This window comes from Carassius carassius, chromosome 5, assembly GCF_963082965.1.
Source record: "Carassius carassius chromosome 5, fCarCar2.1, whole genome shotgun sequence".
Classification (NCBI taxonomy): Eukaryota; Metazoa; Chordata; class Actinopteri; order Cypriniformes; family Cyprinidae; genus Carassius; species Carassius carassius.
In genome coordinates, this window is record NC_081759.1 from 13989745 (window position 1) to 14016014 (window position 26270).

Sequence of the window (26270 nt, forward strand, 5' to 3'; positions counted from 1 at the left end):
AACGGCGTTCCTATGGAAGACTTCAGCTTTTAAGAACAGCTGGGTTTTCCGGTAGTGGGTGGAGTTAATGCATGAACGACAATCTCATTGGCTGGCGCTCATCCATTATCGTCCCTGTTTTGATTTCAGCAAATCAGTTCGAGCGAACACACAAAACCTAATTAATATTCATGAATCCAGCAGCTCATTAATCCTTAGTAATCCTAAGTGTGTTTTATAGTTTTTATTAGTAGGAATCGTATTATTATTATTATTATCTTATCAGGAGTTTTGTAAGGTTTTTTTCCCAATTTTATTATTTTTTTTACAGAAACACTGAATGACCAAAAAAGCACCACCACCAGTCCAGTTAAAATGTTCAGTTAAAACGACTAATAAACATTCAAACATGGTTATCAAGTTTACTTCTAATTACTAAAGTTCTATTCTTAAATGACACTTGATTATTATAAAGCTTGACTGACTGGCGAGTAAACTAAAATAATTACAAGCCAATTGCGATTCAATTGCCAAAGGTGTCCGTAGAGGGTTGTAAGTTATGTAGAAACAACATTGTATCACTACACGTTTGACGAGATTTCTTTCAGTGATAGTGTTGAACAGGGGACTTTTCCCACGTGTTCCCTCAACCACAAAAAAAAAAAAAACACTTACACATACAAATACTGGTGAATCCTTTCCTTTGGAATTAAATACAACATTATTAATGCGTATGAAAAGTGCAGTGTATCATCTAGGTTGGGCTACAGAGTTGAGAGAATGAGAATGAGCAGCAAGAGTCGGCTGTTTCAAAACCTAGTAAGCTGCCTAGATAGGCAGCATTTTTGAGCATCACTAAAAGAGAAAATGTCAGTATTTCATTGAGACTTGAGATTAAATAAACTGCTTAAGTATTGTAGATCTTGTAGTATTAATTTTCACACGCAGTTACACATTGTCGGTTAAAAACAAGAAAGTGGCAGGTAGATTTTGAAATCCAGCAGCCACAGTGGCCGGTGGAAAAAAAGGTAATTTCCATCCCTGGTCCGAAGCTGCAGTTGCTGTGTGATGCGTGTTCCAAAAAAACAAAACAAAAAAAAGCTGGACGCGCTCCAAAAAAAACAAAAACAAAAACAAAAAAACCTGGACGCGCTCCGAGAGAAGGTCGTTAAAATCAATTTCCTATTTTCGTTTTTGAAACTTGTGTTGGTTGATTCATGCAATAGATTTTCGAACATAGTGACAGTCGACACGGACATGGTTTTAGACTAGACGGGAGAAGGGATGGGAAAAGATCTGGGCACAGTTTTTCCGGAACTTCGTGTCAAGTTAAAGCGGTGTCGAGCTGTTTTAAATAATTTTTTAGATGTATTATGGTGCCCAAACCCGTATGGCTTTGAACAGTGACCACGAACATTTTGTTGACTGCAGCCGCAGCCATCATTACCAAGCGCGACCGTTGACTCTGACAGTGAATGAGAATATGAGCCGAAGCGCAGGCATAGTGTGACATCCGTTAAAAAAAAAAAAAAAAAAATTGAGTCGGTCCTAAATTGACAGGGTCGGTCGGGTTACGGCAAACAAGAACATTTTTAAGGATGGCCTTAGGTCTGTTGCTGACAAAGTGAAAATGAACAGACAGTGTAGAATGTGGCATCAAATTAAGATCTGCTCATGTTGCATTATATTTCATTTTTAGATTGTTTTACATTGTTGCGCATTTTAACCAATCACACACAATGAGCTTAGGAATACAATGGCCAATCAGAGGCTTTTAGATGAGTCATGGTTGAAACTCATCAGTTTTGAGCGCACCCGAGTTCTGAATGACTTCTGCAAATTCTCTCATCATAAACAACAAAGCGCAGATGCAAGTACAATGCAAGAAAGAAATTAATTTCACAATCTATACAGCCTCAGTGATTATAACGATAGTTTTTTTTTTTTTTTTTTGAAAGTACAATTTTTTGACTATAATACTACCATTTAACTTGTTATAGATCAGCTTTTTCGGCCTATTTATTTTGTACTTTTTTGTCTTTTTTCGTATAGCCTATAGAAATAATATATTTAAATTGCAGTTATATAAAAATTATATAAAAATAAAATTGTCTTGTTTTTCTACATCCAATGCCCATTTATAAATAAACACATTAGAGGTCATTCTAACAGGTGTGTTCGGATTGAAGCAGCGCTGAACAGACTGATCAATGTATGACAACAAAGTATCACGAAAGGGGCTCTAGAGCATATCAGAGCGCACACTCTTACCTTAAAAAAATAGGCGAGAAGCAGTGGAGAGACAGGCACAAAGTATCACTTTTGACTTTCTCAGTTTGTGTACATCCACACGGGGTTCAGAATATAATTTTTTTTCACAGTAATTTTACACTTGTCTAGTATAAATATGTTGCTTTGTCTCATAATTACAGTGTATAGATTTTTCTTTATCTACCCTCAAAAAATTGAAGTGAAATGTGATAACATGGGTGGGGTACACTGTAACATGAGAGGCACTTTGTAACATGACCATATGACAGGTTAAAATTTTATCTGATTGAATTAAAAAAATATACATGACAAACTAAAATATTTTGTTAATAATTATTATTTATATTTATATATATATTTATATATATATATATATATATATATATATATATATATATATATATATATATATACACATACAGACATACATACACACACACACACACAGTACAGACCAAAAGTTTGGACACACCTTCTCATTCAAAAAGTTTTCTTCATTTTCATGACTATGAAAATTGTAGGATACTATAGCCGCGTTTCCACAGCAGGAACTTGACCCAGGAACCAGGAACTAAATAGAGTTCCGGGTAAAAAAAAAAAAATGCCCCTCAAAAAGTCCCTGCTGGCGATGTAGTACTTTTTCAAAGTACCGGAACTTTCGGGGGTGGGACTTGGGTGCTAAACATGCTGATTGGGTGAGTTCACACAGCATTGTGATTTCAACCACCATTTATTCGGATCATTTTCTAAATATTACTGTTGTTGTGTCATGAAATGTAATTTTAAAAGTATTTCAGGCGAGAATGTAGTTGTTTAAAATAGAGTTGTTCCGATTCCAATACTAGTATCGGAAATATCACCGATACCACAACAAATTCTGGCATCGGCAAGTACATGAACCCATATACCGATCCGATACAATTTTCTTAAACGAGACCTAGTTATGACCGCTGCACGGTTCTTCTTCGCTGCTCAGAATGCATTGCAAACACAGGAAGTTGTGCTGTGTTGCCACAAGCAACCCCTGTTTAGAGCAGCGAAGAAGAAATGAAAACGCGTTAGCAGCATTGATCTATATATAACTGGATCGCTCATCGTGTTCTAAACTGCCAACGCACAGTGAAGTCGCTTCTATATTATAGATCAGTGGTTAGCAGTATGTCTGCTGTTTAGCAGTATTTCATACTGGACCAACCAGACAGTAAAACGGCAACTAGGAATGCCACAAGTACTAGCACTTCACTACCAAGTTGGTGCTGAAAATGTAAAAATGTGATGATACCAGCATCTCTGTATTAACGGTAGTAAGTTACCGACTCCCAAGTGTACTCGGTAGCCGCAGCTGCATTCAGTCACTTCCGTGTTAGTCTAAGTGCAGGGCTCCAGACAGTGGTCAAATATGTACTAGTGTCTGTGAATATTAAACTGAAAAATACTATTCAAATATTACTCCTGCAAATTCTACATCTATGTGGGTGATGGGCGCAGATGCGCGGGAGCTCGCTGTTGTGTAGTCTCTGCCGTGTGTCACTATGTGAGGACACAAACGAATAAACAGTCACTTCATGAGAATTTACCATTTCATTTGAGAAAACTGTCATATCATAAACACAGACACTCAAAATGGCAACCCATCAAAATAAATGTTCGGTTTAACGTGAGTAAATTGACAATATATTAAGCTACTGTTGTGGCCTACAGTAGATTTAGCTATGTCTCTATGTAGTAATAATAATAATAATATGTTGGTTGCTTGTTTTTTACTTGTTTTGTTGTAAAGAGATTATCTGATTAATATATCATTTTTTATATTCCTAGACTTATTTGTTGCAGTCTTTTATACAGTTATATTGTACAACCCGAATTCCGGAAAAGTTGGGACGTTTTTTAAATTTGAATAAAATGAAAACTAAAAGACTTTCCAATCACATGAGCCAATATTTTATTCACAATAGAACATAGATAACATAGCAAATGTTTAAACTGAGAAAGTTTACAATTTTATGCACAAAATGAGCTCATTTCAATTTTGATTTCTGCTACAGGTCTCAAAATAGTTGGGACGGGGCATGTTTACCATGGTGTAGCATCTCCTTTTCTTTTCAAAACAGTTTGAAGACATCTGGGCATTGAGGCTATGAGTTGCTGGAGTTTTGCTGTTGGAATTTGGTCCCATTCTTGCCTTATATAGATTTCCAGCTGCTGAAGAGTTCGTGGTCGTCTTTGACGTATTTTTCGTTTAATGATGCGCCAAATGTTCTCTATAGGTGAAAGATCTGGACTGCAGGCAGGCCAGGTTAGCACCCGGACTCTTCTACGACGAAGCCATGCTGTTGTTATAGCTGCAGTATGTGGTTTTGCATTGTCCTGCTGAAATAAACAAGGCCTTCCCTGAAATAGACGTTGTTTGGAGGGAAGCATATGTTGCTCTAAAACCTTTATATACCTTTCAGCATTCACAGAGCCTTCCAAAACATGCAAGCTGCCCATACCGTATGCACTTATGCACCCCCATACCATCAGAGATGCTGGCTTTTGAACTGAACGCTGATAACATGCTGGAAGGTCTCTCTCCTCTTTAGCCCGGAGGACACGGCGTCCGTGATTTCCAACAAGAATGTCAAATTTGGACTCGTCTGACCATAAAACACTATTCCACTTTGAAATAGTCCATTTTAAATGAGCCTTGGCCCACAGGACACGACGGCGCTTCTGGATCATGTTCACATATGGCTTCCTTTTTGTATGATAGAGCTTTAGTTGGCATCTGCTGATGGCACGGCGGATTGTGTTTACCGACAGTGGTTTCTGAAAGTATTCCTGGGCCCATTTAGTAATGTCATTGACACAATCATGCCGATGAGTGATGCAGTGTCGTCTGAGAGCCCGAAGACCACGGGCATCCAATAAAGGTCTCCGGCCTTGTCCCTTACGCACAGAGATTTCTCCAGTTTCTCTGAATCTTTTGATGATGTTATGCACTGTAGATGATGAGATTTGCAAAGCCTTTGCAATTTGACGTTGAGGAACATTGTTTTTAAAGTTTTCCACAATTTTTTTACGCAGTCTTTCACAGATTGGAGAGCCACTGCCCATCTTTACTTCTGAGAGACTCTGCTTCTCTAAGACAAAGCTTTTATAGCTAATCATGTTACAGACCTGATATCAATTAACTTAATTAATCACTAGATGTTCTCCCAGCTGAATCTTTTCAAAACTGCTTGCTTTTTTAGCCATTTGTTGCCCCCGTGCCAACTTTTTTGAGACCTGTAGCAGGCATTAAATTTTAAATGAGCTAATTAAGTGGATAAAAGTGTAAAATTTCTCAGTTTAAACATTTGCTACGTTATCTATGTTCTATTGTGAATAAAATATTGGCTCATGTGATTTGAAATTCCTTTAGTTTTCATTTTATTAAAATTTAAAAAACGTCCCAACTTTTCCGGAATTCGGGTTGTAAAACTAAAATACCTTTTTTAGTTTGCGGTGTTAGATTTTTGGCTGCATTTGAAGTTCTTTTTCGCTTAAGAAAATAAATAATATTATTGTCAAATTCATGTCAGATGATAAAAATACTGTAATAAATACAGTAGTTCACCATGTATTTGTTCTTGTTTTATTAAGAGATAAGTCTGAAGCACACCATAAAATAATTCTAGCAATTTACACAGGGCTAGTAGTATATACAGCTGTATATACAGATACACACCCAGGTATCGGATCAGTACTCTGTATCGGAACATCAGAACATCTCTAGTTTAAAACTCAAATTTGTGGTTTATTTATAAAGACAGCGCCTATTTAAAAATGTTTCTCGCCGATTTCAGAGACAGTGAGCTCCACGCGATCAGCGAGAGCTCAGTCCTCATGTATACACCGAGAGCACTCTCAACTCAGCTAGACCTTCTGATATGTGCCACTGGCTCTGATGTCTCTTTAGTGGTTAAACATAAAATATAATTCGTTTTGGGTAAATCTAACAGGTAATCTTTGGTCTGTATTCAATTTATCTATGTTAAAATAGGCATTAAAAAGGAGGCAGTGGTGTCTGATATCCCATTTCGTATTATTGTAAATGTACAGCGAGGAAAATTGCAGTAGCCAAGGTGAGCTAACTGATGTTATCAAGAACTACCGGATTTGCTTCGTCGCGGACATCACACTCCCAAGTCGAATGCGCAAAGTCCGAAATAGTGATGTGTCGTTCTTGAATGATTCGTTTATTTTTAACTAATTTTTAATGTGACTCGGGAAGAAAGAGTCATCTCGGGGGGTGATTCGTTCAGTCGCAAATGCGCAATATTCTATAGGTTCTGTTCTGTTAGTAGTAATTCACCTGTGTCAGTCAATGCAGTCTTGAGCCGGAAAGAGAATTGATTAGTTCATCGTTCGGGTCTATCGGGTTTTTGACTCGTTCCTTAATCATGTGACATACCCATATGTTAAACCAATGCAGTATTGAGCCAGAAAGAGAATTGGTTCGTTCATCTTTCGAGTCGTTCGTTCTTTTGTCACGTGACGTGACAACATTGGCCAGAGTAATTATTTAATTTACAACCTTCCTTACAAATGGGTGCATAGTACTTATTATTATTTTTTATTATAATTATTGGTTATCAGTGATGCGCGGGTCAATATATAAACAACTCGCACCCGACCGACGTTTTAAACTAACCCGCCCACAACTCGGACTGCAAAAAAAGAAAAGGAAAATATTGTACCAGACCCGCTTCCTGACCCGCATTTTTTAAAAGTAGTAAATGCGTCACCCCTTTATATTAATTTACTTACTTAAATAGGCTATAGCCTGCTATAGGATAATAAGCGTTATGACCGCACACATAGGCCTAAAGCTTGCCACAAAGAACGGGTTAAAGTAATGATTATGAATGTGTCTAAATTAGAAAGAAGACATTTAATTGTTTAGTAATAAACTGGTGTTTTCTGTGTCGCTGTAAATATGAAGTTGTCGATGCCGACTTGCCATGAACGCCAGAGAGATTACATAATCGGAGATTACATAATCGGAGAGTATAGCTATTTATTTTGATTTTAATATTTTTGTTTAAAAGTAGACATTTCAAGCTTTCTGTAATATATTGCCTATATTTCTTTTTAACCCTCTGGAGTCTAAGGGTATTTTTGGGGCCTGGAGAAATTTTGTCATCCCCTGACATTTGTGCTTTTTTCAGTTTCTTATAAATATCTAAATGGGTAAAGTCTAATCTCACTGTAATCAGCACAAACTGGGCTATAATAATTTGTGAGCAGCATGTATTTACATGATTGTATTTTTGCAACAAAAAAAAATATGCGTGGTGAGTGAAAAACTAAAAATGTTAAATCACTTGAATAAGGCCATAAAACACATACAGAACATTGGTTCCCGGGACTTTTGAGAACTGGAGCTTGTAGCCTGGAATTTTTCTTTCTAAATTATGTGAAAATCATCTTGTTTACTCACTTACCCACTTGTTTACAGTCAAAAAGACAAATTTATCAATATTTTATTTATAACAGGGTTTTATTTATTTATAAAATAATAACACACTAGAGCTGCAACTAACGATTATTTTTTCTGTCGACTAATCTAACGATTATTTTTTTCCCGATTAGTCGACTACTCTAACGATTTTTTTATTACAATAAATTATTAATCTAATGTTCTTTTTTTTATTAGCTAATGAATCCTTTGGATAACTTTACAAAAAATATTTAAGTACAACTTCTAATATAATATTTCAACCTTTATTAATTTTCAACCAATGTGGTTGAAGTTTTTACAGTATACAAAAATAAAGAGGCAAGAAAAAATTTATTTAATTATGGTAAATAAGAGTTTACGATAGCGCTTATAATTAAACCACAGTAGCCACAAATTTACAGTTGTCTGAGACGTCATGAAATGTTCTCTAGCATCACAAACCATAAAATGTAGTCCGGGTTCTGCTATGGTTTAGCATGGTTTCCAGTGATTGTGGGTAGCTCGGTGGTCTGTGACTGTTGTCTCGCGGCCCGCTGTCTTTTAAGGAGCCGTTCACATATCGCGTCTTTTGCGTGCTCAAGTTCGTCATTTTCAATGTAGGTGCGTGGTATGCGCGCTCATAATGGAAGCAACGCGCACGCAAAAACAGGCGCGTCCACACCGCATCGAGTTAAAAACATCTCAACTTTTCAGAATGCCGCAAGCGCATCGCGGGTCATGTGACAAGAGCTAACCAATCAGTTTCATCCTTTCCCGTAACAACGTTGAAAGCTCAGCTAAGATGAAGGAACTGCTGATCATAGCTGTATATGAATTGCCATTTTGAAATAAATTTAGTAGCAGAGCTACTGCAAGCGATTTTTAGTGCTGCAAATCCATTTATCCTTTGCTGAAATTTCCACGTCTTCATGGAGAGAGTATGTCATAGTTGCTTAGCAATGGCAGACATCCCAGGGGCGCAACTGCCCGAGCGCTTTGGAAAGAAGGAGAAAGCGGTTTTTGGCGCGATATGTGAACGGCCCCTAACGCATGTTCGAAACCCGCGCCAACACAGGCTTACTTTATTTTTTATTTAATCCTTACTTCAGCCGCTACGGGTGATCATACCAATAACTTGTAATCTTTACAAGAATATCAGAATCATGCAATGAGCAAGTCTGCGTTTATTAGACACTTAATAATATCACATCAGTTTGTACTTTTAGAATCGCCGAATCTGCTGCGGTCGTTCCATCACATCTGCAGCAAATACCTGAACCATGAAGTTGGTCACCAGATCACACGGTAACCAGTTAAACCGTAACTCCGGAGAGCGCCAGGATGTTTTCCTCTGAGGTGCTCGTGCATCGCAGTTGCGCTGCCGTGGTACACCATATCGGTTTTGCAAAGGGAACAAAGGGCCATTTTATTTGGCCTCTGTTTAAAGTATTCCCATACTTTTGATAACAGTGGTCTCTGTTTTTGTGATAGAATGCAACTTTCTCCATTCCCAGTATGCCATTACGCGAGATGTAAACAGTGTGACGCGTCGACGCATTTCACGCACGTCGACGTATTTTTGTAGTCGACGTAATCGATGACGTCGACGCGTCGTTGCAGGACTATAACACACCACAGATCCTGAAGAAACAGTAATAAAAACACAGTGACAAATGTCAGAAATAGCACATGGGGCTGTCACATGATTAAGGAACGACTCGACCCAAAAGACTCATAAGATGATCTAATCAATTCTCTTTCCAGCTCAGACTGCATTGGTTAAGCATATGGGTCTGTCACGTGATTAAGGAACGACTCACCCGAAAGACTCATAAGATGATCTAATCAATTCTCTTTCTGGCTCGTACTGCATTGGTTTTAGCATATGGGGCTTGTCACGTGATTAAGGAATGAATTGAACCCGAAGACTTGTCAGACAAGAGGTGAGGTGAGCTAATCACAGACTGAAGACCCAGGTAAAAAATTAATTAATCTTTACTGTATCTTATAGCATTTTAGTTTTGTATTGTTTGTAGTGTGATCAATGTTTGCGTAAGAACTAGATGTGTTGGGGAAGTAACACATAACATTAATTACATTTTGCTAAAATGTACAAATGAATGAAATGACTCGAAAAAAGATTTGTTCATTTTGCTGAACAAGACTCAAAGGTCAGAGTCGGTAAAATGATCCGAACTTCCCATCACTAGTCTGAACTACCGAGGATGAAAGTAAAAAATGTGCATACTTTGTATTGAGAAACGTGCGCAGACCTACGTCACCAGACTATTTGCCTAATCTTCCCGGTACTTTAGACCGCGGTGGAAACGCATAAAGCAACAGGTCTGGGGGGGGAAAAAAGTTCCTGCACTCTCAAAAAGGATGTGTTAATTAATAACAAATTTTTTGTGTTATGGCTATTTTAACACATTTTGTGTAATTTTAAGTTGATCATGTGTAAAAAGAAAAGGATAGTGAGAGGGAGAAACAACACAGTGTGTCCAACACAATATGTGTTAACTATCATCCAATCACATTGCTGCAACGTCACTCCCGCCTCAAGAAGCAAGTTCGCGCCTCTTTTTCCATTGATGGACGACTTGGATGCACACGTCAGGTATTTCGGCTTATTTTTTATTAGAAACAGCAAATATAAGTTGTCAAATGTATTTTATTGTTGTTTTTTAGACGGTCAAATGAGCATTTTGTTAGCGACCTCTACTGTGTGTGGGTATTTTCCGTTTGGCCCCAAAGACAGTGTTGAACAAGGCAGCAACCGCGTCTGATAGTTAACGTTAGTGCTTCACAAATTATTTTTAATTCTCCTCACACACTTTGGTAAGTTTGTCCATCACTCTCTGGAGAGAACTCGTTTTTAACGAGTACTTTGTTTGATTTGTTGCAAATGGCATGATGTCTGATAAAACACTGCAGCTCGTTAACAGGTTTGACAAAGTGGTGACGTTAACCATTGCTATCCGTCGCCTCTCTTTCATTAAACAACAGAATTTATAAATGTGTAGTTAAATGCCCTTAAATAATAATATGATTTATCAAGGTAACGGTAAAAAAAATTGATTGACTTCGACATTCGAGTACGTTACGTTACGTCTTCATTTCAAAAAGGAATTTGACTATTTTAACACAGTTTGTGTCATTTCGTGTACATAATTGACACAAATTGTGTAATGATAACACATCGGTGTGTAGAAAATTAGCAGAAATAACACCTTGTTGAGTTAAAAGTAACACAAAATGTGTTGTCCTCAACACAGGTTGTGTTGTTTTCAACATCATTTTAAGAGAAGCGCAGATCCCTTGGGGTGCTCAGTGTCTCGCGCTCCCCCGGGATTGTCACTTCTCTTAAAATATAAAACAAAATCGAGACAAACAGATTCGGAATCGCGTACTAGCACACTACTTTTAATATATATATATATATATATATATATATATATATATATATATATATATATATATATATATATATATATATATATATATATATATATGTGTGTGTGTGTGTATATATATATATATATATATATATATATATATATATATATATATATATATATATATATATATATATATAATTTTTTTTATTTTATTTTTCATATACCAATATATGGCAGAAATAGTTATAGTATGACATACCTCATTCAGGAAGACTCTTCATTGAAAATGAACGACAGGTTTTCGGAGATCAAAATATTGCTTTAGGTTTATCTCGGAAATGTATTATGTTAGCTTGATATTTTCGTAAATAAATGGATATTGTTCATTCTAACACAGCTTGTTAACTACTCCTTTAACATTATATAACAGATTGGTGTTTTTGTTTGCCCTTTTGCAGCTTCAAATGGAGGACACTCCAAAAACACTGGTGGCTGTACTACTTGATGAAAAGGAGATATGCAAAAAATTGCAGCATCTCAAGAGTGCAGCAGAAATAATTGATTCTTCCAAATGTCTCCTCCCCTGTGCTGCAGAGTACCACCGAATTTTAAAATTTAACACTGATTTTAATGAATTTATTGACACAGACTTAACTGAGAAAGTGGAAACCTTGGACAAGTTTCAAGTTTTGTTTAAGTCGATTAAGAGAAGTGGATCAGGATCACGTGCATTGGTATGTAATTTCCCTTTTCAGTAACATAACTAATAATAAGTGACCTGTGTGTCATGTATGCAGATTCCAGTATTATTGTACTTTTCTTAAGCATTAAATATTAATATTGTTTTTCAATTTTGAGCATGGTAAGAAACCGTTCAAGTGTCATTTCCATTCAAACATGTGGGATGATGATTACAAATGATAATGTAAAGTATTTATCTACACTTTCTTTTTTAATTTGCACGGTACATAATGGTAGCTAATGAACTCCTTTTAAAAGGTCAATAGTAAAGACACTTTACTAGTTTGGGATTGTTTAACTTTGTATATATTTTATGATCATCCACCATAAAATGCTTCAGCATTTGCCTATAGTGTTACACGTCAAACTTTTGTGTCACGTACATTGTAACCCTGATTTCATATAAACACAAAACAAAATAATAATAAAAATCACCATCTGGCACATTGACACTGTTTTTTGCAAGAAGCTCTATTCAGACCAGAAACAGAAAACTTTATAAGTTAAACTTATCAATTGGTAAAAGATCACTTTAAATTTTTTGTGCATAACATATGCAGTTTCATTTTATTTAATATCTTTATTATTGTACTACTACTTGTTACATTTGTTGTCCTTTAAGGATGAAACATTGGATGTAGATGGAGCCAGTCCAAGTCATCAACAGAATGTATGTTCATGGAGGACTTGCATATACATAATTACTTGTAATAATATACTTGAACATATTTAAACTTTTTTTTATTTTTATTTTTTATTTTTTTTGAAGGTTGCACCAAAGAACACACATGAAGCTGGTCCAAGTAGTCAGCAGAAGGTTTGTATATAAAACTTGAGTGCTGAAATAACAGCACTCTTTTTAATATTTGTATCACTCTGTTTGAATTTGTTTGCCCATTCCACAGAAACTAATCGTCTGTACACTTGTATCAGTGAGTGAATCATTCATCATTTCTTTCAAAACTGCTGATTCAATCTGGAGCAATATAAGTGAGTGACTTTAAGTAACTGAATCACTAACTCATCTAATAAGAACTTCTTTGTGCTTTTTATATTTCCAGCATCAACGTAATATAATTGATGTAGACACAATGCGAGCACTAATTGAAAGCAAAGGTCCGAGTATATATAAGGATTATGAAGCTTCAGGAATGCTTTCAGAGACATCAAGAAAGCTCCTTGTGAAGATAGGGGTCAGTGCGTTGGTGGAACAAAGTGGATTGTAAGTTTACAGTTGAGAAATTAACTAAAACAACTGTGAATGTGATAACTTAAAGATGTTGAATACTTTGAAAACACACTGATTACTTTTAATAATTTGAACATAATTGGGGGAAAAACGTATAAAACAAACTGCTGATCAGCAGCAGAGAAAACTGACTGAATTTGGTTCTTGTATTTTATTTTAATGTATTATGTACGAGTTGAATTGGGTAGTTCTTCCATGTTTTGTCTTTGTTTTGCTTATAGTTACCCTTGTAATGAAGAGAAACGGATGTTGGCAGAAAGTGTGGTAACACTGTTTCCTTCTCTGAAGATCAAGATGGGAGAAGAGAATGAAGGATTTGTAAGTTGCATTTATTAAAACACCCAAAGCCAACTTTAAATAAATGCAAATTGAAATATTAAGTGTGGTATGTTAATTAGTTAACAGGTTACAAATCAATGGAAATTCTGGTGACTAATTGTTTTTTTGTTTTTTTTATTACCCATATTCCTATTACAATAACACTAAAAGTACATCCACTCTGCTGGTTTGCTCGTCACACATCATGGGTTCTTGTAAAGGTTACAACTGTTATCCTCCGCTTTTCATCCAGGAACATTTCTATGACCCAGTCTCCCACAGTGGATTTATTGAGATGAGACTTCGAAATCTACGGAGGAAACTTCATGATGATCAGCGTCGCTACCAGCGCAAACGTAGTCGATTCAGTGATTCCTCTGGTGTGTCTATCACTTTGGAGGTACCTGCTGAAGGAGAGGAAGAGTCCTCTCGGGAGTGGACGACTGTGATCAAAAGGATGAAACCATCTCCAGAAAACCTCAATACCATCAAATTGGGCATGGAGAAAACATACAGTAATCGCAGGTTATGGGTCGCAAACAAGTCCCCAACAGTGAAAGAAATGTTTGAACAATATCCTCGATTTGTAGACATGCCATACTTGGTAAGGACTTGTGTTTTGCATGGCTTTTCCTTATAGCTAGGTATGAATAGACTTGTCAGCAAAGGGACATGGCTGGTAGATATTAAGTCCACATGAATTCAAAATGTTTTTTTTTTAGACAATACTAGTCTTATGGTGAGAGATTCATCTATGCAATTTTTATATATATATAAATAACACGCACACACTATATATATATATATATATATATATATATATATATATATATATATATATATATATATATATATATATATATGAATAACAGTAAAAAATTAAATAAAACATAAAAAAAAGATTATGGTTAAGGAATATATATATATATATATATATATATATATATATATATTCCTTAACCATAATCTTTTTTTTATGTTTTATTTAATTTTTTACTGTTATTCATAACCTGGAATGGCCCACAATGCCTCTCTGAAGTTAAAATTGCATAAACTTGACTCGAAAAGACTCAATATTTTGTGAATATACTGAGGAAACACGGTAGTGTTGTAATTGTGTATTCTATCCCATGTTGTAGCTTGACACTGAGTTTGGAAAAATGTTTCCTGGTAAGGCTGACCTCTTTCTCCGAAAATGGGAAGGAAATATTGTTCCAAAATTGCAAAAGATGTCCACAGTGAAAAATCCTCTGGTCATGCCAACTGATAATGAGATTGAAGGTAGGCTACTTTGCTCGTTCTGTCAAAATGTGGTTTTTCTTTCAGTGGACACCATTAGTTTTAGTAGTTCTCTGAAGGCAAGGTTGGAGTTTAAAGTCAGCCATTATACCAGCCATGAAAAATGTCATTATATTTTGTGTTTTTCTATCATACTACAGATTCATGTTACAGAGCTCTTCAAATTCTTATTACATTGCTGCCCCCCACTGCGTCAGGAAGGAGCAAAGGGTGGGCCAAATGCAGTACAAAGTCAGCCCTTGCTTATCTCCTGGACATTAAGCCAGTAAGCAACTTGATTGTCTTTTTATGTTAGCTTTATTAATCTTTGTCAGTTTTTGGTTAAAGCACTTTGTGACGTTATTAAATTATATGACTCAGTTTGCATACAACTATACTGTTCAATTTTTTTTGTTTTGTTTTTTAGGTATGCATGATAGATTTTTGCAGATATTTTTAAACTCATTTTTGCCAAGTGTCTTAAAGTTATTTGTGTATTTTCATTTTATTTATTACCGAATGGGCATTAGGACCCAGGGGAGGCTGTTGTTGCAGCTCATGCTAGTGACTGTTTACTCTATCATGCTGGATGTTTCATTCTGTATGTACATTTTTTAATTAAATGCAGTGATCCAAAACCGTAAAGCTAATCATCATTCAGGGAAAAGTTTGCTTCAAGAATGACAACACTACTTGCGTGATTTTTATCACTAGCACACCCTGAGCATATGTGAGCTTTTCGACTTATCTGCAAGGCATATCGGGATTTTTTTTTTTTTTAAATCAGCTGATGTCGTTGTTTACATCTTAAGCTTTAATAATCCAATAACATTCCGATAAAATAATGCATGTCTATTTTTATTTGAACTAAAATAAGAAAATATCCCTGGCCTATATAGTTTAATTAATGCAGATGAATTAAAGGTATATTCGACCAAAAAAAAATTATTCTGTCATCAATTACTCTTCCTCATGTCATACCTAAATTGTGTTCCTAAGAAGAACAAAGGTCTTATGGGTTTTGAACGACAAAAGGGTGAGTAATTAATGACAGAATTTACATTTTCGGGTGAACTATCCCTTTAAAAGAGAAACTTCAGTCACTTGAACTGTGTTGATGATGGATTTTATAAAATGTAATTTTATTTTTACAGGCTGGAACCAGCATCATGGATAATTCCCAGACAATGTCGGAAAGCCATCAACCCCACATTGTCTGTTTAGGAGCCCCAAGTTCTACAGCGCAATACATCATTGTGGCGGAGAATGACAAAGTCACCATTCCACTTGAGGATAACAGTCTGACGTGTGCCATCGACAAGCTGTTTAAAATGTATTGGGTTTGCAATGTAGAATATCCTGTCCAACTCACATCTGTCTTTAATTTCTTTGAAAATGTGTATGATATTCCATTCTCTGGTGGGAAGAGATCTAAAGTTGTGGAGCTTATTTCAAAGCTTCAAGCACTTTCCTAAATTGTACCACCATGTACATATGTCCGAAGTGCAAAAAATCTACTTCGAAAGACATCCGTAAACTTTTAAGTCATCTTAGGCATGTCCATGCTCTTTCTGATGGACAGGATTATACAATTGTTTGTAGTCAAAACAAATGTCAACGAACATACCATAACTTCAATTCTTATGCTAAACATCTCAATAGAGAGCATGCTCAAGCTGCAAACCCAGTACATTTAGAACAAGACTCTGACACCAGCATGAGTGAGGACTTCTCAGCTGCATCTTGCTCTGCTGCTGATATTCTAGAGACAAATTTTGATGGTTCCAGTAATTGCAGGACTTCTGACTACCAAAGCTGTGCAGCAGCATTTGTTGCAAAAATGTACTCCTCTTCAAATTGTACCCTGACCGATGTGCAAAGAAGCATCACATGTACAAAAGAATTACTCTGTGAAACCCTTGACTGTTTGCAAGAGAGAACCACATCTCTGCTTAATCGTTACTCTATACCCAATGATGAAGTGCAGACTTTGATGGAAGATTTTGAAAGAGGACGAAATATGTTTGAGGAAGTTGATACCCCCTACAAAATGACCAAGTATTTTGCTGAAAACCATTCTTTTATTAAGCCAACAGAAATCTTCCTTGGAAACAGAGGTGACACTGCAAGAAAGCAAGGTAAATTAACTCAAGTGTTAATAGCAGATACATGTCAATACATATCTATTATTGATACACTGAAGTTTCTTTTTGACAATGAACAAATGCAAAAGCTTTTTGTGGTTTCGAACGAAAGTGATGGTAAATTGCGTGACTACTGTGATGGCTCACATTTTAAAAATCACAAATTGTACAGCAGATTTCCTCAAGCTTTACAAATTCAACTTTATTTTGATGATTTTGAAACAACAAATCCTTTAGGCTCTAAAACCAAAGTTCACAAAATGGGAGCAGTTTATTTTTGTTTGAGGAATCTACCTGCTAGATTTAACTCATCTCTTGAAAACATCCACCTATGTTTGCTTTTTAATTCCATTGACAAAGAAGTATATGGTTTCAACAAAATATTTGAGCCATTGTTGGATGATATTAAATTTCTTGAAACCAGAGGGTTAGAAGTTCAGATAAATGGCCAAAGTTCAGTGTTATTTGGCACAATATGCTTATTTACTGCTGATAATCTGGCCTGCCATTCACTTGGAGGATATTTAGAAAGTTTTGCAGCCAACAAATCCTGTCATTTCTGTCTGATTGACAAACATGAGATGCAGGGTATATTTGATGATGATTGTGTCGAGATGCGCAATGAATTTAATTACAATGAACATGTCAAGCTTAAAAATCCTAGTTTAACAGGTTTATTCTCCATACAAATAAAATGGATTTATCTGACCATTTGCATTGCGTGCTTCAGTTTGTTAAGTGTTCTTCAGGATTAAGTGTTTTCTGGATTTCTAATGCCCTTTACATATGAAGCAGCAGCTGTTTGTCCTTTCATACTAAATACAGAACAACCTTCTCCCTGGCAACTAACCTAACCTCACTGCTGTAAGGTTTACTCTGCTAATCTTTTTTTTTTTTTTCATTTCTATTACAGTGTTTTTATTTGAAGTACATAGACTACAAAACTGAACTGAATTAGAATCAAATAGAAAAAAACTAAAATTGGGAGAATGGATCACTTTGCAGTTTTCGGTGTAGGAGAGAAGAGAGATGATCCTTTTAACTAATAAAAGAGAGAGAATTTTAGTTCAACTATAGAATCTTATCCCAGACAACTTATTGCTAACCCATGTTTATGTGTTTGTGGGCTCTACATGGTCACAGAGCCAGGTCAAAAAAACAGGACGCGTAGGAGGAAAATTGTGATTCCTGCTCAATGCGAAACAGCTTCCACACAGTCATCAGCCACAGAATTGAGGAAATGCCAGTTAGACACCCTCAGCAGATTTCAACATTGTGCCCAATGTACCTGATTCAACATGTCAGACCCCGGGAAACGGCAAGAAAAACACCAAATAGAACAGAAGGGTCATTGTTTTTCAGTGTTAAAACTAGAAATGCATCTTGTTTCCCTACATCAAAATAATTGCATAGAACACAACTATCAGAGTACCATAAATATTTTTTTTTTTCCTAAGTTGTATGCATTTAACTCCAGAAGAATAAAAGTAAATCTAAATAGATTTTTAGATTATGGTTTCTAGTAAAATTTGCTTTTGAATCTGCATTTTCAAGGACCTATATTGTTCACTGCCAGAAATACTGGAATCGTTGTGGCTGTGTGGAATCTCAGTTGTTGAATATTACCCATTTTCAGTGGTCGTAAACCAAATGTGGGTCACATTCTATACAGCTGATACTCATTGCATTTAAAAGGGAACCGACATGGAGTTGACACAGATTGACCCAGAATGTAGTCAAATATGGTGATCATAATCTAATGAAAACAGTACAATGAAGCTCTGAAGAGTCAAATCCAAAAAATAAAAAAGTTTTAAAAATAAAATGGCACTATAATATGTTCTGAAATATTTTGCCAATTTGTTAATTTCAAACTAGGGCTGTGAAACAATTAATTACAATTAATCGTGTCCAAAAAAAAAGTTTGTTTACATAATGTGTGCGCACTATATATATTTATTATATACATATAAATACAACCACATACATGTATGTATATATTAAAAATATGTATAAATGTTTTTGTTCTTTTATGTATTTTGTGTGTACACACACACACATATATTTTGTAGACAAACTTATTTTGGATGTAATTTATCATGATTAATTGTTTGACAGCTCTATTTCAAACACTCTATTTCTCTCTCCCATCTTCAGAACACAAAAGAATCATTTGAAATCAGAGAACCAAATTCTGCCCCTCCACAGAAAGTCTGTCCACCAAATAATTAAAAGGGGTCATATGACGCATATTTAAATTTTTCCTTTATCTTTGGAGTATTACAAGCTCTTTGTGCATAAATATTTGTAAAGTTGCGAAGACTAAAGTCTCAAATCCAAAGAGATATTCTTTATAAAAAAGTTAAGTCAACCATTCCTACCTGAAATGGCTCATTCTAACACAGAAGTTTTGCATAATGCCCAAATGTTCATGCAAAAAAGTACTTGTAACTTTTATTCTCGCTGTTGCTGCCGCCTCCGTGTTGTGGAGACTGTGTGTTTCCTTGTGAAAGCGAAACTACTTTGCTTAGTCTTCCAAAAGAGGGCACAACTAGAAATCATTTAAGTTGTATTTACAACACTGTTCCAGAACAGTTAAACCCAAATATTAAAATGTGTGCAAGCGCATTTTATGGAGGACTGTTTCCTGATCCTTAGAGTATACTACAATGCTGGCTGTTCTGACTTACAAACTGTAAGTACATTTACATATTTGCCACTGATGATTCTAACGCGTTGTTCTAGTAGTAGTAGTAATATTTGGCAGGGGGTAGTGAGAAGTAAACAACTGTTACCAAACTTTTTCTATTGGCTGATTATATAATTTTTGTTAAGCCAATGTTAGTAAACTGTTGCCATAATTGATAAAATTCTATTCACAGAAATTCAATTCAGCCAAATTTAGATGTCACTCAAAAATTGAGTTGGAGAGTGCCATTATTTACAGTGTATTGGAAAAAGTACTGGGATAAAAAATGTTTATAGTTTATCTAATATATATTTTTCTGCCATTCATTTCAAATTAATAACATTATCATCATGTATTCTAAAAAAATATGAAGTTGCCCAACATGAACCTCTTTACTAAGGATGTAATGGGTCTCGGTAAAAAAAAAAAAAAAAAAAAAAAAAAAAAAAAAAAAAATTAATAATTTAATCGTGCCTCTCCACACACGGTTCAGCACGCATTTGCACCGCAGTTCAACTTAAATCTGACAATGCATCTGTAATATGGTTTGTTATAAATACGTTCAACTAATGTATGTTTTAGTTGATGGATATGCATTCTGGCTTCCCAACACATTACATCAAAAGCGATTGGAAAAAATATATATTATTTATTATATATACACCGTATTTTTCGGACTATAAGTCGCACCTGAGTACAAGTTGCATCAGTCCAAAAATACGTCATGACGAGGAAAAAAACATATATAAGTCGCACCGGACTATAAGTCGCATTTATTTAGACCCCAAGAGCCAAGAGAAAACATTACCGTCTACAGCCGCGAGAGGGCGATATATGCTGCTTAGTGTGACTTATAGTCCGGAAAATACGGTGTATATATATATATATATATATATATATATATTTATTTATATAAAAACCTGGACAAATCAGTCACTCTTTGCTCAATGCGAGTAAAAACCTGAAAAGCAATGTTAATTTTATTTGTATCTTTGCTCTATTGTATTTATTTGTGCTACTGCTTGTAGTCAGATTATTTGTTCTTATTTTCTTCATTTTTAGTATAGTTTTTTTTCCCTAAACACAGCAAACATCAAAAAACATTCCGAATATCGAAACTGTGATTATTCGCACTGTGATTAAGTTGAACCATTACACCCCAACTCTTTACATCTGGCTGTACCCAAAAGTCAGGGTGTTACCTGTTAGAGCACCCCCTAGACTTCCTCTCCGCAGCTGTTTGCCATCTTCACTGAGTTGTCGTTTAAATTTCAGCGCTAAACTGGAGCCGTGAGAAACCTCTGGGTTGCTGGACTTGCGGAAGGGCATCAAGGGAGAGTAGAGGATGTTATCCGGCTGAAAGAAAGATGAGATCAACATGGAGTTTAATCTGGGAACCATTACATTAGGAATAGCACTGCAATGTTTACAAAAATATTTAACACGTGGCTGCATATGCATTACTGACAATGCATTACTACATTCATTGTAATGTAGTAACTTATTCCATCTCTAAAACTCCTTGCCCTTTTTGGCTGGCATCACTTTATTTTTCAACCCCATTAAAGTTAAACACCCATGAATGTCATCTCATTTCGACTGAATTATCAATCTCAGCATGAATCGTTATTAATGTTGCATTTAATACTGTTAAATCCCCTGTCATTATCATCATAATTGTCATTTTAATTTTTTTTGAAGCCATGTTCTATAACCAACAATTTCCTACATTTTCAGTTCATTTGAGGTTACCCCTTTACCCCCTCCAGCACTCACTGAACAAAACAAGCCCTTTTCTCATACAGATAGAATCTTTCCAGACAAGCAAACACATCTAAGGGCATTTTCTACCTCAAATGATAAACACGTTAGTGGAAATGTCAAACTGTTTATTACCAAACCATATTGGGTAGCACGTTTAATCAAAATAAAACCAAAATTTACAATTTGAAGCTTGCACTGCACGATATTGCATAATTTAATTAAATAAATATACACTGCACTTCAGTGTTCACTGTTCATTTACACCTGATCTGGTTCAGTTCATAGTAAATGCTGCTCAACACAAATTCATCTTTGCATCTGCTCTGGGATTCAGTTGCTTATAATGTGCATTTGGCAACACAATATGCACTGACAAGTCACGTCAGAGCTCTAGACTAACTTTTTGCACTGGTTGCACTGGTGCGCCTAACTTTTTTCTTAGGTGCATCAGCACAAAAGTTAGGTACATCCAAATTTTCGACTGCATCACATTTAACACCGCAGTTTTACAAGTTCACTTTTTTTTTTTTTCGGTGTCCATATAGGCAATATTGACTTGTATTTTAAATTATTAACTAACAATCTGGTCAACATAAAGTTCTTTATTTGAAGCACAATTCTACAAGAAAGGTAACTTACTAATAAAAGTGTTGGTGCTTACAGTGCTTCACTGAGCTGAAATTTAAACTTAAAACAAATCAAGATAAATTAAATAAAAAGAAAATCTAAATTAAGTGTTTTAAGGGCATCAAACTGAACATCTCATAGCTTAATAATATCTTATGGACTATCCTCCATTGCAGTCACATGCCCCTCGAGTGGCCAATTCTTGTAGTTTGGCCTTTTTGATCTTTGGCCTTGGCTAAACCAGCTGGCCACACTCTCTAGCAGCAAAATCTTCCAGACTTGGCCCCTCTACACAGTCTCTTATCGGATATTCCACTTTGTCTGAATGAAGGGATGCTCTAGTGTCTGATTTGAACAGCAAAACAGTCCAAGTAGGGCTCGCTGCAGCCTGCGGTGGACATCCAACCCCACCCACATCCAAGCGTGACGTCAGATACCCCGCCCACATCCAAACGTGACGTCAGAAACCACACCCACATCCAAAGACGTCACATATCCAACCATGCCCACCCGGATGTGCCATCATAAACCGCGCCTATATCCATCTACGTCACGTTCTCATTAAATTTCAAACAGGAAGAAGTGTTGAGAAGACTGAAGTGAAGAAGTTTGTGATGTTTTTAATCGGTAAAAGAAGGAAATATTGTTTTGCGATCGCCAGAAAGAAGAAGAAGTTGTTGTTATCTGTATTTGCCAGTTGCCCAGAAGAGGGAGAAGTTATCTGCCATGGCTGTAAGTAATGAATAATTCGGTTCTTAGCCCAAAAGTGTTTGTCACACTCACTGTATGTCTCTGCTTAACGTTAATAGTTAAAATGGTAAAATGTACACATTAAATTATCAATGAATATTTTGTTAGACATGAAGTGAAACGATAGCACAACGATAACTGTTTTGTTATGAGCTTTAGTAAAGTTACAAAGACACGATGCTGACTTCACACAGGCACGTTTTAAGGCTACCAACACTGCTGTGTTTACTTTCATAATGTCTATAATGCTCCTAACTGTATCCTGATAAAATGTATGTGCATTGATTCATCCTTCATTTTTTTTTATATCCCTGACACATAATACTGATCTCTCTTTCTCTCTCACACACACACACTCACACTTCACCTCTCTCACATACATGTACTCCACTGGCCCCACGCAAAACACATGGAATATATTTAATGATATACACTGACAACTCTTGCACAATAACTTGTTTGAGCAACCACACAATTCACTATGTACTATGTCTCTGTTCGTGGCAAATCTTTGTATCCTTCTATATACACATAATATTTATCATGTTTTACAGTATCCTACACCTCTGCAGTCCAAACCTGATCCAGAACGGTTCTGCCGTGATGGGGGGTTTGAATGTTCCAGTTTCACCACTGAAGAGAAGTTCTCTTTTACACTTCACCTAGAGAACCACATAAGTCATGCAGTGGAGCATGGAGGTATGGTGAGAGCATGTCTTTAGATATTGATTGGTTTTTGTGTTGTTAAATCATATATGCATGTATATGTATGTTGTATAATCTAAATATGTATGTGAATCTCAAAGAACAACAAGATGAACTGTAGTTTCTTGGTAACCACTAAAGTGATGAGAATATTGTTGTTATTTATCTATGTGTGTTTTGTAACTTGCTGTGTACACTCTACAGTTTTGTTAACTTTTTTTCTACAATCCTACAGGTTACTTCATCTTAAAATGAATGGCCCATGGAAGATCATTAAAACCAAGGTACGAGAATGCAATCATCAGTTTTTTTTTCAGTCCTTGTTCTGTAGTTTTATGTATAAAAAAAAATGTATTATACATTTAAATATTTGATAGAATATTCCAACCCAGAGAGAGGGACTGGATTGTGGTCTGTTCATGCTGTTGGTAAGCTGTGAATTACAGATTCTGAGCAGTTATGGTGATGGCAGAAGTTTAGTTTAGTTTACATGCAGTATTTAGATGAATACGGTCGTGTTATCTGTACGTTACAGTAAATCGGTGTCAGTTAATTTCAATATTTGAATTTTCTCAATGGTAATTGTTGTCTGTTTCAGTATGCACTCTATATGGCCCTGGACTGGACATTTGACTTTAGCCAGGTGATGACCTCAAATTTTCTTTTGGAAGGTTTTCCTTTTTTATTTATTTATTTTTTCCAGAAGTTTTTTCAAATGCATTCTCAGTTTTTTATTTTGTGTTTTATCTGTTAGGATAACATCCCTCAGCTCCGAAGGTGGTGGTGTAGTTTGCTCTTGCAAAACATGTCACATCCAAGGTACACACAACTGGTTAATGAAATGAAATTGATTCTTCTGCATTCAAACTACCCAGACACACTAAATGTTTCCTCCTAGAATGTTAAGCAGTAGCAAAACTTTGGAGAGGCCACAATGTTGAATGTTTAGAAATGTGTTGAATGCTTTGAGTGGTTGGAAATACTAAAAAGATGCTCTTCAAATGGTCCATTTACCTAACCTTTGAGTCTGTCTTTAGGTTGTCAGAGTCCACCATCACCAAACAGCCAGCTAGTACGGAAACTGTGATGGGTCAAGATGACAGTGATGAGGTAAAAACTTTTTTTTTGTGTGAAAAAAATTATAGTAATTTTAGATTTACCCCACAAACACAGTTTATTTTGTACTTTCAACAGAGGATCAAAGAGGAACTGAAGAGGAAGTTCACAAGGGACATTGGCTCTGAACCCAACACCATGCTACACCACTGTCAGCTGTTCCATGGAGAGGTGACAGAGCCTGAATTTCTTCAGATGGACGAAGAAAAACAGTCTAATATAATCAAAGACTACCTGAAAAGAGAGACTGAGGAAGCAAGGGATGCCTGTGTGTTTGTCTTTGACAATCGCGAGGATATGGAACATTCTTATTAAAATGTGTTGATGAACAGGGGCTGAAAGTCAATACCATGTTTCTGGGAGTTATTTAATTTATAATAATTTATTTACTCTACATTGTTGAATATTATTGTTTTGTGAAATAAATATAACAATACCAAGTGAAACAAGGGATGTCTTTTTATTGATCTTTATGCATCCGTAGGACTTGGACACATTTTTATATATATTTGTGTTGATGGAAAAAGGCCCAAAAGTCAATGCCATGTTACTTACATAATCTATCAAAGCAACCAATGACTTAAGCCTATGTATGTGTAGCTTAGTCTATATAGAGAACCACCAATCCTATCATGCTAATGTAGTTGCTCTTTTTTGCGAGGTGATACATTTTTTTTCCCCATGCACATATAAAAAATATTAGTGTGTAGATCATAATTGTTCTTGTATATAATTAAAAGGAAAATAAAAATACTTAAAACCAAATGAAGTATATAAATTTGCCAATTTCAGGAACATTCTTTTTATTTAAAATGAAAGAAATATGAAAAATAAACACATTTAAAAAAAAAAATAAAGAGGGGAGGATTCCAGTTATTGCATAACACCCATATTTATCCTTAAAATAGTGATATGATCACTAACATTCCTACCTTATAAGTGAAACATATTTTTAGAGAATTAGATAAATAAAAATGCCTTAAACAAAATTGTCTACTTAACTTTGATATTGTCTAAGGTATGTTACAATCGATCATAAAATATGTGAATTTGTCATTACATAATCGAACAGCGGAAGGTATAAATATTTTATTAATTTACCTAAGTATAATCAACCAATGCAGGCGTTTTACCAGCTGTTTGGATGAATTTACTTCCATACATTAGAGATGTGGCCTAGGTTTAATTTGTACTATTTAAATGTATTTAATACAAGTTATTTAACCTGTATTAGTAAAACGAAAGATAACATTATTTAATTTGATCCCCGAAACAGTATACTTTCGCCATATTGATTCAATTTTGTTTACGTCTTAAAATTGAACTTTGACAAAATGTTAATAAAATAAAAAAATAAAAAATAAAACAAACATACTTCCGCCATTTTTGCACATGCGCACAACACATGGGTGTTCATCTGGCATCACCCGATGACGTATTTTTACGTATGGCATAGGCGTGGCGTCTGACGTCACACTTGGATGTGGGCGGGGTTGGATGTCCCAAGCTGCAGCGAGACGCTCCTCAAACAGTCCCTAAACTGCGTATACTACTGTTTCAGCTATTAAAATAATTAAGTTTTGTATGTAATAGCAAAGTGATTATATTTTGTTTTCTATTTTTTATTAAGTTAATTAAGAAAAAAAAATTTTTTCAGTGGATACTATGGGTGGAATGGTTCAACTTTTTCACGGTTAGGTTTGTTTTATGGTTTTAGTGTTACGGTTTCGGTACGGTTCACTATGTGCTATGTTTATGGAAAAACAAAATAATATAC

General features: G+C 35.5%; 1 protein-coding gene and 1 long non-coding RNA gene across 4 annotated transcripts in view; one reads left to right on the forward strand and one right to left on the reverse strand.

The window, feature by feature from the left end:
• Window positions 1-26270, reverse strand: part of LOC132140808 (microtubule-associated serine/threonine-protein kinase 4-like) — a 190020-nt gene that overhangs the window by 116800 nt on the left and 46950 nt on the right. For all 3 annotated transcript variants that reach the window (XM_059549801.1, XM_059549800.1, XM_059549799.1), the window contains exon 2: window positions 20734-20887. In XM_059549801.1, the coding sequence (XP_059405784.1) occupies window positions 20734-20887 (154 nt within the window). The remainder of the gene's footprint in view (window positions 1-20733; window positions 20888-26270) is intronic.
• LOC132140297 (uncharacterized) lies at window positions 23316-24487 on the forward strand. The gene is made up of 3 exons (XR_009433768.1): window positions 23316-23371; window positions 23613-23661; window positions 24415-24487. It is a non-coding gene; the product is annotated as an uncharacterized LOC132140297 (long non-coding RNA).